Source organism: Prunus mume, linkage group LG1 (assembly GCF_029339155.1).
Source record: "Prunus mume cultivar Tortuosa linkage group LG1, ASM2933915v1, whole genome shotgun sequence".
Lineage (NCBI taxonomy): Eukaryota > Viridiplantae > Streptophyta > Magnoliopsida > Rosales > Rosaceae > Prunus > Prunus mume.
In genome coordinates, this window is record NC_142698.1 from 5,007,479 (window position 1) to 5,022,971 (window position 15,493).

General features: G+C 41.3%; 1 protein-coding gene and 1 pseudogene across 1 annotated transcript; one reads left to right on the forward strand and one right to left on the reverse strand.

Moving 5' to 3' along the window:
* The first annotated feature begins 1,416 nt into the window (after window positions 1-1,416).
* Window positions 1,417-2,347, forward strand: LOC148920803 (uncharacterized; annotated as a pseudogene).
* A 10,149-nt stretch (window positions 2,348-12,496) lies between these two features.
* On the reverse strand, window positions 12,497-15,055 carry LOC103331230 (G-type lectin S-receptor-like serine/threonine-protein kinase LECRK3). The gene has a single exon (XM_008233850.2). The coding sequence runs from the start codon at window positions 14,951-14,953 to the stop codon at window positions 12,626-12,628; it is 2,328 nt and encodes a 775-aa protein (XP_008232072.2). The 5' UTR covers window positions 14,954-15,055; the 3' UTR covers window positions 12,497-12,625.
* Between the last annotated feature and the right edge of the window lie 438 nt (window positions 15,056-15,493).

Here is a 15,493-nt window from a genome sequence, read left to right on the forward strand (position 1 = left end):
GTGAAAAGCCTCCAAATTATCAATTGGGGGCAAAAGTCTCATCCTAGGAACTGAATTCAATGCTTGGTGGAAAGCCAGATTCCAAGGTCTGCCTTTGCCTACCTCAAGTATTGGCCTCAAAGTACTTTTTGATGGTTGGGAGTCTTGGACCGTCTATGCAGAGGCAGAAGCCAAGAACTTCATGGTGTAGACAATTAAAGACCTTAATGCTCAAGTCATAGAAGGTAGATTCTTGATTCTGTGTCTAACATTTTGTTTTGTCTGTAACAGATCCCTCCCTGATAAAGAACATAGGCAGACAAGCTATCCAAGATGGAGAAGTGATTGGTAAGCTTTCCATCATTCTGTTTCTTCTATTATTTTCCTGCTAGATTGACTTCTAACTTGTTCGTTTCTTGTGCAGTCACTTCTGTCATTGTTCTGGAGACTTGGAGCTTCCCTTTGAAGATGAGGAGGATGAAACACTGCAGAACAACCAGCTATTGAGGCAACCCCTTCTGGTAGAAGGAACAAGAGAAAAAAGATTGCTCCAGTCCATGATAGTGTTGTCCAGCCTGAGACTTGGGTAAATCTTGAAAGTTTGAGCCTTCTCGATTATGTCCCGCTCTATCGTGATTCAATTCAGCTCTTGTTTTAATCATTTATCACCTGTTCATTGCAGCTGAGAGTCCTCATCCCCCTCATACTAAGTCAAAAGGACTTAGAAATTGGACTATGGTGGAGTACGAGGCCACAGAAGAACACAGCAACTCCATAGCCATACGGGCGGATGAAGAGCTAAGGAGGCCTTTGAAGTGTAGAAGCAGGAGAAGGAGCAAGAAGAAGAAGATGTCCCTTTAAAAGAGAAGAACAAGGATTTTGAAGAAGAGGTGAGACTCCATTATTACTGCATGAACTTTTGTGTCTATTCTTCTTCTAACTTCTGACTTCTATCCGTCTGCGGGAGGAGATTCTTCTTGTGATAATAGCAGAAAGCATTGCCTTGGCCAAACAACAACAAGAAGCTTAGAGAGCAGAGCCCATAAGCTCAGAGTTGGCCTTATTTGATGATGTGGAGGCAGAACAATCCTGCAGTTCGGGGCTGTGGAGCAAGAAAAGCATTACATATCGAGCCCATGGAAAAGCGAAACTTCTGTTGTAGCTCAGAACTGAAGTGGAGGTGGAACATTACATTGCAGATCCTTGTATACGAGGTAACTTCTAGTTTCCTAAATCATATCCTGGCTTTCTCAATCCTATATGTTTTTGGTTTTTCTTAATTGATATTCCCATTTTCCCAAGTAAAAGAAAAAGCTACCGGAACTCTGGTGTGGTGACCAATTCTATCAAGCCTCCTATTGTTCTTGTAAGTATTCTTGTGCCTTAGTCCTTCTTTTTCTATTCGACTTTGCACAGCTGACTGAGTTCTTTTTGTAGATGCCTATCCATTCTCTAACAGGTTCATCTACCATGGCCTCCTTTGCTGATCCAAAGTTGGCAGAGTTTGAAGCCATGGATTTGGATGCTCAGCTCGACAAACTTGAGAAGCTCAACTCTACTCCTGGTAAAGCTAAATCCAAGGCAGTGGATGAGGCTGTGGATAGAGTGAAAATCTAGCAATCTACCGAGTTGGACTTGGATGATAGTGGTGAGGCCTTTGACTAGCTGATGAAAGATCTGGACCTGCTGCATAGGGAGAATATGGCCCTTAAGCCTGTCCTTGAGCTCAGCTTAGGTTTGGCGAGGGATGTGCTCAATCTCCACAACCGCTACGAGGATCTCAAGCCCTCCTTCAAGGCCTCTGAGTTCTGCAAGGCTACTCATGAAGCTAACTTGGCTGATTATGCAAAGCAGAAGGTAGAACTAGACCAGATAGTTGCAGGCTATAAGGAAGCCAAGGCACTCTTGACAAGTTGGAGAGACAAATTGAAGAACTTCAAAAATAGCTGGTTGGGTGAGGGAGAGGCAGAACAAACTTGGGGCTAGACTGAGTACCAAGACCAAGGCCACTTTCCTTGTGCAGAACATGGTTGCAGCTTCTAAGCCAACATTAGAAATGGCAGAGGCCTATCTCCATCAATGGATGCTTCTTCAGAAACAAATCTCCACCAAAAAAATGGGATTACAAGAGACTCTAACCAGCTATGTGTGTTCCAAAGGGCAGAATTGCTTTCCAGACTATTTTTCCCTCTTCAAAACTCTTGTTTTTAACTCTTTTTTTATAGGCCCTTGATACAACCTGTTTTCTGCTAAGAGTAATCTAACATTACTTGAGAGTAGTCTTCTCCAACAGGTTGTGTTCTTTGAGCAGTCTGAGAGATTGGACTGCTATCTCCATAGGCAAAATTGCATCATGACCATAGGTTAGAGTATATGGGGTCATGCTAGTTGCCTCTCTCTTTGAAGTTCTGTATGCCTAGAGAGTTTCTGATAATTTCTCATGCCATTGCTTTGTATTTTTCTCTAGCATTTTCCTTACAAAGTTGATGATCAACTTGTTACTTGATTCTGCTTGTCCATTAGCTTGAGCATAATAAGGAGTGGATTGAGGTAGCTTAAATTTGAATGCTTCTGACATATCTAGCATCTCCCCAGATATGAAAGAAGATCCCCTGTCAGTTGTGATTGACTCTGGAATGCCAAACCTTTGTATAATATGTTCTTCTACGAAGCATTCAAATACTTATATTCTCCGGCAATCTGTTTTACACAAGCATAATATCTCCCAAAATTTCCACGGACTGGATTCCTAATTCTACCAGTATTTCAAGGCCAATGATTAAAGCTTCATGTTCAGCCCTATTGTTGGTGCATTGGAAATCTAGTTGGATCTTCCAAAACAATTCACCCAGAGGCTACATGAGTCTTTGATCCATCAAGGTACAGTTTTCAAGGTGTGTGGTGAACTGAATAGATGGGATTGTTAAGGCAAGTATAAGCTCTAGTCAATAGATCTGCATTTGCTATATCCAAGGAATCCATGTTCTCAATCTCTTCCCCTGGATGATCTAGTAGGAAATCTTCTACAGCTTGTCTTTTGTGATAGCTTTAGAGAACATATCTAAAAGCAAATTATGTCAAAGCCAGAGTCCATTTGCCAATTCTGCCTCTCAACATTGGCCTTGTTAACCTGTATTTGCTTAGGTATGTCTTGGCAATCATGCAGATGGTGAATGGTAACATGTAGTGTCTGAGTTTCACAGCAGTGAAGTATAAGGCTAGACAAAGTCTTGCAATTGCAGAATATTTCCTTTCTACTTCTGTCAGAGTTCTGATTAGATAATAGACTACATGTTCCTTCCTTTCCTTGTTATCTTGAACTAGCAGACTCCCAATGGACACTTCTGATGCAAAAACATATTATTTGAGTGTTCTGCCTCTCTTTGGTGGGGATAGAACTGGTGGATTTGAGAGGTAGTGTTTGATTTCCTTAAAAGCCTGCTGGTGCTGTTCCTCCCACTCAAATGTTTGTTCCTGCTTCAACCTTAACAAGGAGGAGAAATGCTGGATTTTTCCTGCAGAATTGGATATGAATCTTCTTAGAAAGTTGATCTTTCCTAAGAGACTCTGCAATTCTTTCTTGTTTCGAAGTGGTAGGGCTTCTATGATGAATTTGGCCTTATTTTTATCAATCTCTATGCCTCTTTGATGGACCAAGAACCCTAAGAAATTTCCTGCTTGAACTCCACAAACACATTTTTTGGGATTCATTTTGAACTTGTGTTGTCTCATTCTTAGAATGCCTTTTTCAGATTTGATACATGATCTCCTTCTTCTGGGGACTTAATCACCACATCATCTACATGTACTTCTAGAGAATGTCCTATCATGTCATGGAAAATAGAATTCATGGCTCTTTGATAAGTGGCTCCTGCATTTCTCAAGCCAAAAGACATTACAGTGTATTCAAAAGCACCTATATGTCCTGGACACATGAAGGCTGTCTCATGGATGTCTTCTTCTGCCACCATAATCTGATTATATCCTACATTGCCATCCATGAAAGATAGCATTTGATTATGAGCAGCTCTATCTACCAGCATATCTGCCGTTGGCATAGGATATTCATCTTTGGGAGATGCTTCATTTAGATTTCTATAATCCACACAGATCCTAACTGCCCCTGTTTTTCTTCTCAGAACTGGCACAATATTGGCTAGCTAATCAGCATAAATGGCTAGTATGATGAAACCTGCCTCGACCAATCTTTCTATTTCTTCTTTGACTTTCAGTTATGTTTCCATAGACAACCTTCTTCTGGCCTGTTTAACTGGAAGGTAGCCTTCTTTGATTAGCAACTTGTCTTCCACCAATTTCCTATCCAATCCAGGCATCTCACGATAATGCCAAGCAAAACAGTCTCTAAAATCATGCCATAGTCCAATGATTTCACTCTTGAGTGGTTCTTTCAACAATGCACTAATGAAAGTGGGTCTTGGATCCTCTCCTGTCCCTAAGTTTATCTCCTATAATGGATCTTCCACTTCTGGCAAAGAGTCATCTAGTGCTGCTGGTGCAAAATCTAGTACTTCCTCGTGTAAACTCTCTTCCTGTTATTCAGTTCTCTCATGGGTGAATTCTACCATATTGATGGGTGGATTCTACATAAAAAGCTTCCTTTCTTCCCAATATATCAACAATCTTTTTGTAATGGATCGGATTGTTGCAACTCGATCCTTTTCTTGTTGATTGGGACTAAACATCAGAGTTCTGGAGGTTTAGAACAAAAGGTTTATTCCAGTCCTCTAGAGAATTGGCTAGACCATTTTCAATGAGTCTCTGGGTCGTGACACCATGGGGGCGGCCGTTCTGGTTGACTCCAAAGAATGTGAAAGGACCAAGATCATCATGATAATACCTGGCCTAAAAAAACATGACACAAGGTAGAAATGGTCGTGGATCGGCCTCTACTATTTCCATGAAACCTTCTTCATGCCAAATAGCTAACTGCTGATGCAAAGTGAAAGGAACACATAGACTCTGACGGATCCAGTCTCTGCCAAGCAGCGTATTGTAAGTGGTAGAAGTGGTGTCAACTATGACGTACACATCTAGTATTCCATAAGTCTTAGTGATGCCCCCAACAAAGTTGGTAACCGTCAAGCGTGTTGGAATTAGATCCTTTTTTGTTCTGCCCATCTTGATCAGCAATCTATGAGGCAGAAGATTAATGGTTGCACTCCATCTACCATTATTTTGGGAATAGGAACACCCCCAAAGTTTGCTGTTATGAACAGAGGTTTGAGATGATTGGCCATTTCTTTGGTAGGTTTGGAAAAGCAAAGCTATTCTGCGACTACTTTCATGGCAGTTCTGGCTGCTTTGGCAGTAAGTGTTTGCTGTTCTTGAGCTTCCTCTACTTTTGCCAATCTGCACTCAAAACTTTCTTAAGAGAGCACGTCTCCTTTCGAAGTGCTTCCTTGTCTTTCTACTGCTCTAAACTTTTCTGGCAAGATAAACACTATATTAATGCCTAGATCACCCTGTAAGAATCTTTCTAATTCTGCACCGAAAGCCTCAGTTTCTTCATCTAGTTCTTCATCATACTCTATCTATTCTTCCCCATATTCTTCTGTCCAATCTTCTTGCTCTCCTATTTCAAGGAGCCCAATCTGGTCGTTTGTAGATGGTTCGTAGTCCAACTACTTCTCTTCATATTCTTCAGTCGAATCTTCTTGTCCTTCTATTGGAATAGGTTCGGATTCACCTTGTGATTGTGAAGGTTCAAGCTAATTGAGTGAGGATGAGGCAGGATTAATGGAAGGTCTACGGAGATTCGTCTTTTCAGCTCTTGTGTGACATGTAGTTTTCTACGCCTAAGGAGCTACTTCTAGATGTTTCTCTTTTCTAGTAGAACTGGTCTCTGGAAGTACCTGTGTGTTATCCCTGTTCTTGAGGAAGGTATAGTATTGCCTTTGAACTCTCCTTTTCTGTGTTCTGGTTAGTTCCAGAGTTGGTCTATCGCTCTTTCCAACATAATACCATCTACCTTCTATGATAGTTGCCAAAGACTTATCATTTCCGGGCATCTTAATTGATATTTCTTTCTTTGGTTGCTCTGTCATTCTTCTGCTGCGTTGGGTAGGCCTTAGATAGTCCTTATGTCTGGCTCTGTCTTTAGGTGGACAGGCCAGGCCCTGTTGATATGATGTTCCAATCCTATAAAAAAACGCTAGGTGTGGGCTGATTTTGCCTACTCAGAGTTACTTCTAACTCACTTTCACACTTGCACTTACTGCACAGAACTACCCCAGCTGAGATGTTTGCCTTTGGCCTTTGGTTAGCCATCCCTTGTGACTCTTCTACTTCTCGGGCTAGCTTCTGCTGCTAATTTGCCTCTCTTACATTACAGCCAATTTAAATTGACCATGTTGACTTGAGGTTAGGGAAAATGATCTGTTGTTATCGAGGGAGGTTTCTCCTTGGCCAGTTTTAGCCTTCTTGCTGTTATTCCTTCTTGTATGGCATCCTTGAAGACAACATAACTGCTGGTGGAGTGTTTCCAAGAGTTGTGTTATCTGCAATATTGTATGCCCTTGAGTTCCTCTGGCTTAGGCAATTTGTGAGGTGTCTCTATTGCCTTCTATAGCAGCATCTCATCAAACAAAGCATCAACCTTCGTTAGATTGAAGGAATAGACCTTGTTCTGTGTTGGTTTGTTTGGAACAAACCCTCCTATGAATGGTGGTGGATTTTGGTCCTTTGGTGGCTTTGTCAGAGCATTGCAGCTGATGGGATGTTTCAACCTTGCCATTTCTGCCACTGCAATTTCTCTTTCTTAGAGCCTTCTGTGTCTTCTTCTGATTCTACCTCAACCAGGTGTACTAAAGAAGAAGAGGTTTTGTAGTATGTGCCTTTGGAAGAGTTCCTCTTCTGTTGTTCTTCCCTGAGCAGCTCCTCATATTTAGATACTTTGTCTGCCAGTTCTTTCAGAGAGATTTTAAGGGCGGTTTGAGCCATTTGAATGAAGTGCCTTTCTTCTATATTGATTCGACATTTCATTTTGAGCTTTCTGAACCTGGTTATGAAGTCTTGAGCAGGCTCATCTTCACTCTGTTTGAGGGCAGCAAGATCACAAGATGGTGACTTCTAGCTAGATCCTAAAATAGTAGTCATGGAAGACATTTTCCATATGTTATCAGGTTTGGACTGAATTGGTTGGTAAGCTAGTATACCAGGTGAAGGCTTGTCAAGAGAGAGAATTTCCAAAAAGCCTTAGTTTTAATAGAGGGTTATTTTCGATGGCTATGCACTAGACAGAAAATCTGCCTATATGCTCAACTAATGAAGCATGGGTGTCCTCTCCATTGAACAATGTGAAGTTTGGTACCTTAAAACCCGGGGACAGAGGTATCTGATCAATGTGAGCGGATATGGTTTTACTGTAGGTGGGCCTTTCTCCTCTTCGGCCAGGTTCCATCATCTCCACTGATCATTCTCTGAAGTGCCCCCATGTCATTCAAACCATTGACAGGATGTGGATTTCACCCCTGTTCGGCTGGTTGTTCTCAATCTTGTGCTCCATTCTGTATGGCCTAGGCAGAACTTCCTCCCTGTGTTCTTCCTCTTCTTCAAAATCTGGATGATTCCTCTAGTTTGCCCCCGGTCTATTCCTATGATTGTTGGCAAAGGGGTTAATTTCCCCTTTGCCTATCCGGCCTCTTGCTAGTGGAGGGAATGGATTGGGTCCATCTTTCTAGGCCTGTAGGGCAACATAGCTAGTTGCTTAGGCAGAAGTGTCAATGGCTGATCACGTAGGGCCACAGGTTGTGGGATAGGTGGTGTTTGTGCCTAATAAATCACGGTCATAAACTGACTTAAGGGACTTCCTCTCGGCCCTAGCACCTACTCATGAACTGAAATGGCTACATTTTGTTAGGCATTTCGCCTTCTGAAAACAAAAGAAAAGCTGCAAAGGCAGAATCCTCTCGGCCTCGCGACCGTGGTATTATAGGCCTAAGCCGAAGGCCGTAAAAGACACGGCCGAAGATACTGTGGTCAAATCGCCACGTGGCCTCAAGGTCCCACGCCCCATTTAATAAAGTAATGCCTCTGACTATCGCAGGAAACCCACTAGTCGCAAGAAGCATTTAATGCACGAGGAAGAGGGAAGTAGTGAAGTCGGGGTTTGGTGATGGAAATCAGAGTGGTTAGGCACAAACATTCTCACAAGTATTCTTACAACTTGAGGTCAGATCACTAACCACCAGACCATGGCATTAAATCGTTCCCACGACCAAGGGCGAATCCACGATCGAGGCGGTGGCGAGATTTATCGGGATTTATGGAGGTCACACCACCATGCTTTATGATCCCAAATGCCGATTTGACTCCCCACTTGCCCCCGATCAGGCTCCACCATGCAGATCTTTTCAGCCTCGATTGTCCCTTCAGGACTCCCCCTATAAATAGTAAGCTCAAGACTACATTCAAAGGGTTCAAATACCAAACCAAAAGCCTCCCACGGGGCAAATTATATTTTCCTATAATGCACTTTTAATACCTCTATTTGCTTTCCTAGGAGTAGTGGTAGATTGTAAGGAAAATCCATTCATCAATATATCATACGACCCTTGATTTTCAAGGCGCCTGAGCACCATCTCTGTTATCATCTCATTCACCCCATATATCATACGACATCGCTCTCTCGAGCAAGCGCGGAGCACCGCCTAAAACCCGCCACCAACACCACCACTAAAGCGGCCTTGTAGCTCGGGTCGTGCACTGACGGCGAGATTAGTTCCTCTCTCGGCCACAATCGTTTGATTAGGAGTCGAACTCAAAATAGGCGCATCATTTAACCATCTTCTACCCAAACCTCATCACCATCTCGGCCTTACGGTAGGCCGTCTGGCACTCCGAGCACAACCGCACGCATCCAAAGAAGGGCGTCACGTGTTAGCGCACATCCCCTCGGCCGGAGCACCGGGCCGTGAGATTTGTGCAGCCAGCAGGTAGAGGTTATGGCTGATTCGAGGGCTGAACTAGTGCAGGACCTTCTAGACAAAGTGGAGCCTCATGTTCTTGGATGGGAAGTGTTCCTCCCCTCTGTCTAGCTTGGATCTCTCCACGTGGGTTTGGAATTCGGCAATAGCGACTTCACGGTCCTACCGAACTACTGTTAACTTGCCATTGCATCATGTATCATGTTGTTTAGAGTATCCTGTCTTTATTGTGTTGTGGCCTCTTGCCGAACACACGACCTCTATATCTGGTTCAACCTTCTTGAGCAAGACCTAGAACGTCTACTCTGTACGCCATGGTGATTTCCTAGCATCACTTTCTTTTGACTCCGATCCTTCCCAGTTGTTTATCTCTTTCCATGGCACAGCGTGGATATTGGCTAGAACTTCCAATATTCATATACTTTAGAAAATTCTTCTAGGAGTATGTATACTTGAGAAATCCCAGGCGTGCCAAAGTGTTCATCCGTTTATATTTGTTCTGTGACGATAGGGTAAAGCTCCCCATTGTCTCGAAAACCATTGACTGGTCAATAAGTCAACTTTGTTTTGTGTGCGGCGTGCCACTGTTAGCAATGAAAATCTAGCAGACTTCTTAAAAAATAGATAACTTGCGCCCCAAGTTACTAATTTCTAAACAAGTGATTGTGAATTTGGGTGGGGAATATCTCCCAAGTAAGTTCTTTTCTTGCCTCAGACTAGTGAGGACTTCACAATTTTTTGTATAAAGCTGGTAGTTGGCGAATAAATGATAAGAAAGTGAACTATTTTAGGCGTAAGCGCCTTTTACAAACCTCAAAAAGGAAAACCAACTCTAAAAAAGATAAAAAGAGGTTGGACTTCCATTTCTACTGGATAGATGCCTCCGATCATTTGGACTGGTATGCTGTCTTTGGACTAGACTATCAACACCTTCAACTATCAAGTTTCAGCTGTAAATCGATACTAACGTTCGAGTTTGGCAGAGCTTTAATTTATTTCAAGCCCTGTAAGGCTTTTTGAATGGGCAGTGGAACCTCCTTAGTGCGGAAGGCGTAGTGGTGGACTTAATGATTATTGGTTGGGCTGCTTGTGTACATTACCTTGATTAGGGCTCTCCATAAATTTGTTGAGGTTTTCATATTTGTAAAACCTGAACTCTGCTTGATTTTGCTTATACTAAACCAAATTTGTAACGAGAGAATTCCCATTTTTAATGACTTGTTTCTCTAAGTCTAAACTGAAGTTAGGGATTCTGAATTGTGAGTGACTTCTTTCTTGTGGCTCAAATGACCTTCTGGTTGCTTTAGTGTTTTGAAGGTTTTTTGGGATCAAGTGATCATTTTGAGTTTTTGGTTTTTTTATTGATGTTTTGGCTGTCCTCTGATTTGTTCACCTTCTCTCATATTTATGGGAAATGCTGGAGTGGGTTTTTTTTATTTAATCTTTTTAAAAAGGACGGCAGATTTTCAAAAAACAAGATCTTTTATTTTTTGTAAAGAAAAAAGGGTTTTATCTATTCTGGCAAGTAAACCATCAACAGTCAGTTATAAGGCAATCACTTCCCTATTTTTCTTGAAAGCCTAATCCTTCTTTTAATTTTAACTGCTCTTTGTAAGAGTTCAAACTGTCGTGATGGATAGTTTTGATCTTGCAGATGAACAACTCCCTACTTCTTACTTATCTCTTTAGAAAATTTAGTCTGCTTATCCTTTGGAAATGGTGCATGTCGAATTTTTCTATAGTTAGAAAGGGATTTTGATCTTTTCTCTATCTGTGAAAGACTGGAGAAATCTTCCTGCAAGACTGCCTTCATTAATTCCCTGTCAAATTCCTTTGTGACTAGTCGAAATTGTTGAATTTTCAAAGTCAGGTAGTCATGTGGGCTTCCTTGAGAATAGGTTTTCCAGAAAAAATCTGCTCACTTGTTCCTGGGCTTCTTTGAGAGTAATGGTAAGATTTAGAAACTGGGTCAAATTCGATTCTTCTTTTATCGATCTACTTAATTGTAACCACCATTTAATTTGGTGTTTTTTACAACTCTGCCTTTTCAAAAAAAGACGCGAGCTTCTGATGTAGATTGGATTCTCTTTTTTGGAATTAAAGCCCAGTCCTCCGTTCCTTTCTGGGCTGGTGCTTTTTAGATTTCTTTTTGGTCCAAATAGAGCCCTCTTTTATCTAATTTTGTGTTTATATAACATGCATAAGTGAACAAATATGAATATGGATTGGGTCTTTTTGATGGGCCAAATTGAGGGATTTTGGGCAATCACAATGTGATTATTTTATATAGTTGGCCATCTAAGAAAGCTTGGATGATCAAACCTAAGACACCTATTTGAGTCTAGGATTTTCAGAGGGTTATATGCACATGATGGAGGCTTCACAAGGAAACAAATCAAGGAAATTGATGATAGTTCAACATATTCCAAAACATGAGAGCATCAAGCAATCAGAATATTTCCACCAATGTGATCCCACAAATTCAAGGGGCTTCAAAAAGAAAGAGTTTTAAAAAAGTTGATATTTGGCCATTTAATAGCCAACCCATGGGCTGACGGAAGCCCATTATAAACCTCACAAAACGAAGGAAAAAGACACACATCATTAGACAAACAAACTTATTTTTCGTCTCACACTTTTCTTTTCCTAGACTTAAGATTTTACTTTTCAAGCACTTAGTGTAGTGAGTTCTTCCTTTTCCTAGTGTAGTTTAAATTCTTGTTCAATTTATATTTCTTGTCATTTAAATTCAAGTTTATTTAAATTGCTTTACTTTTTATTGTTATCGTATTTTCATTAAGTTTAAATTCAAGTTTAACTTAGTTTACCATTCTTATCGTTCTTATTTCGTCCTTGTTTATTTATCGCTTTGATTTATTTTATCCCGCTTTAATTCTCATCTTTACGTTATTTATCTTACACACTTTACTTTACGTTATTTATTTTATGTACTTTACTTTACGCATTTATCTTTAAATTATATTTAATTTTAAGTACCTTTACTTTACACACTTGTTCTTCGTTTCATTACATTTCACCTTCAATCTTCATCTCCACCCGTTCCATATTATTTGGTTGCTAACATAAAGCCTTGACCTCGAGGTAGTAAAAGAACCTAGGCCGTGAGGAGGTTCTTTGCTCGGCCGAACAATCGTTTGATTAAAGTCAAATCTCGGACGCAACATACACTCACATTCCATTCAAGCCAAATTCGTAGCTTGGTGTCACGCCCCGCACTCAAAAAAAGAAAAAGGACCAAAAGTTCCTTTCGTCGGCTGCCTCGGCCGAAAAGAGGGAAACACTTGACAACTTATATAACCGGTAACCAATTTTTAAAAAATTTGGACGCACATCAATCTTCATCTCCTGACAAACTGAACAAAAAAACACCAAATAATTCCTATGCACATCAAGACAAAAGCACTCAACAACAGAAAGCTTAAAATAAAGCCAGAAGGTGCACTCGTCAAGGGAATCACAGAAAATTTAAAATAAAGCCAAATTCCCTCATATCCAAAACAATCAACCTCTCTTCAAAGTAAAACGGATGAAAGAAATATAGATTACAAGAGGAAGCCAAACTATAATAATATCATACATGATAGAGTTGTGGTACATAGAAAAGGAAAACAACAAGCATATCAGCATCAGATAGGAATTTGGAACCAGAGCCACTTCACTCTTGAGACACAGGCATTCATTTAAATGGCACTGAAAAAAGAACTTGGACTGGGAGGGGTTGGGATGTCCACGGTCCCTTCCAGCATCAGCAGAACTTTCTTCATAGAGGGACGGAGCGATGGCTCATCCTGGATGCACCAAAGTCCCACTTTAATCATCCTTTCAAATTGCCTTCTCTCTATCTCTTCATCACCCGCTAATTTGCCAAGTTCACCCTTCTCAAAACAGTTGTAGGCCAATTCATCCAAAATAGCCTCCTCCTCAGGAAGACTCCAATCCACGTTCCTTCGACAACATATGATCTCCAACAGCACAATTCCGAAGCTGTAAACATCTGCTTTAACCGTTATCGGCATTTTCCTATGCCACTCCGGTGCAACATACCCCTTGGTTCCTCTGATTCCGGTAGTTGTTCTAGTTTGGTCTGCCTTAAGCAGCTTTGCCAATCCGAAGTCGGAGATTTTTGGGCACATGAACTCATCTAGTAGTATATTTTGAGGCTTTATGTCACAATGGATGATCTGTGCATCACACTCTTCATGGAGATAAAGAAACCCCCGCGCTATGTTACGAGCAATGCCCATTCTTTCTTCCCAAAATGGTTGCCTTTCACGGGTGAAGAGCACATCTGCAAGTGAGCCGTTGCTCATGTACTCATACACCAAAAGCTTTTTAGCTCCGTCAAGGCAATACCCAAGTAAATGGACTAGATTCTTGTGATGGGTTCTCCCAATAACTCTGATCTCAGTCTGAAATTCTGTTTCCCCTTCGGCTGCAACTTTCTCTAATCTTTTGACAGCAACTGGCTTTTGGGTACCCAAAATCAGCCCTTTATAAACTGTTGACGAGGCTCCTCTACCAAGCTCTTCCTTGAAATTATTAGTCATCTCTTCTAGCTCTTCATAAGCATATCGTCGCAGAGCCACACCCTCATTCAATTCAAGGTCACCATTCACAGCACTCATTCTTTTATATGCCCAGACATTGTGTTTCCACCACACAATCACGGAAATCAACAACAAAATGGATCCAAAAGCAGTAAATGAAAGACCAATAATCAGGATGCCAGTTCTACCTTTTTTCTTGTTTCCTGGTTGAACGATTCTAGGATCGGTATCTGGTTTTCTAGGTACACCTACCTTGATGAGAGCTCTGTCTGAAGTTCCAGTGTCTCTTCTACCATATCTCAAAGGAAGCCTCTGCTTTCTGCAGTTTGTACCGTCAAAAAGCGCAGCTTCACAGTTACAATCCTCCAGACAGCCTTGTATGCAATCGTTTCTGTCGGATAATCTCAAATTCATATACGAAACATCTTCCCATGTTGTGCTTTCCAGCTCTTCCATGGTGTAAGTGAAATTCTCATTCCTGTTTTTGCACGCATCTGCAACAAAATTTCTCTCGCACCCGGATGTCTGATTTCCCTGGTTGACATATTCGAATCTCGGAAGACATCTACAGTCAGGCTGTAGATCAATTGAGACACAATAGCTATTCAATCCGCATAGGCCTTTAGGATCACACTTATCATTGGAAGACTCCCACTGAACTGACCAATTTGCATTCTTTTTCAAATCATGTGAATACAAACGAAATATCCCACCTACATCAATTCTCATAAGATAAAGTTTTCCTTCATCAGCAGGAAGACCTCCCTCTGTTATATTCCGAATATTCGTACCATTCCTGTTGAGCAAGTAGAGATGGCCATCAGCACCAAAATTAAGTGTCACATTCTCTCCCGCGCCAGAAGTTGAAGATGAATAAAAAGCGTAAGGCCTGGTGTCTGGAGTATCTACAGGGTACTGAACAAGGTTTCCATCATTTTGCATTTTGAGACGGAAAATCCCCGTTGAGTGATCAGCTTCTGATTTCGCAGAGAAAAGTTCGTTTCCTGATAAAAGGCGTTGACCGGGCAAAAGGGTGTCGGTTGGATGATCAAAGCTCTGCCATACTATTTCCCGACTAGAATTGTACAGCACGAAATTACCCGAATCAAGCATGGAAGCATAAGAAGGAGTGCTAGAAGGTTTTACCAAGTAATTTTGGCCTTCTGCTGTTGGCAAGGCAAGGCCGTCACCTGTGAAGCGCAAGGTGGCATTGTTGGAGAATGGCGGATCATCTCGATTCGCAGTCCACACGACTGTCTCTTCGGGAATTCCAGCAAGAAATATCCCAACAGCATAGCCATTGCCTTGCCTGTAAAATCCAAAGGCATACAGACCAGAACGTGACAGCCATGTGGAGTTGGTGGTTGGTGTTAAAGAAGAGCCTTGGCTTATATTCGACTGCATCTGTTGTGCTTCAGCAGCAACAAATGCCAATGCCAGAAGGCATGCCAAGCAAGCCATCGAAAAATGATCTCAGTGTAACTTGTCTTCCTCTTCCTTTGTGTTTTTTTTTTCTTCTGCAGCACTCCAGAAAATTGGTTACAATGCAGTATGAAGTTCTAATTCTGAATTTCTGTTTAATTTAAGGTGGATGGTGTGAATGAATTCGTACTTGTTTCTTCTCTCTCTGTGGAGTAGTTCACCACCCATATGTAATTTACGTTGACGGAGACTTTTGCGTCCATGTAATTAACTAGACACAGACTGAGATTATAATCTGAAGAATTAGTTTTATAATTAAGTGAGCAAATTGACATCACTTACGTCCAAAAGATGCACCAAATTTTCCATTAAATTTTTTGTTCAAATTGTTTATTAACTTTATCGTCAGAATTTGTGAACTTGACTTTGTAGACTTTTCTAATCAGACGTAAGGAAAACTAGTTAAGTCGCTTTCTTCTCTATAGGCAATGACTCGGTCCAAATCAAACCCTTCATGTGCATTTTTTTATTTTGATTTTATGAAGAGGATGCAGACGGACGAGGCACTTTGGACTTGTT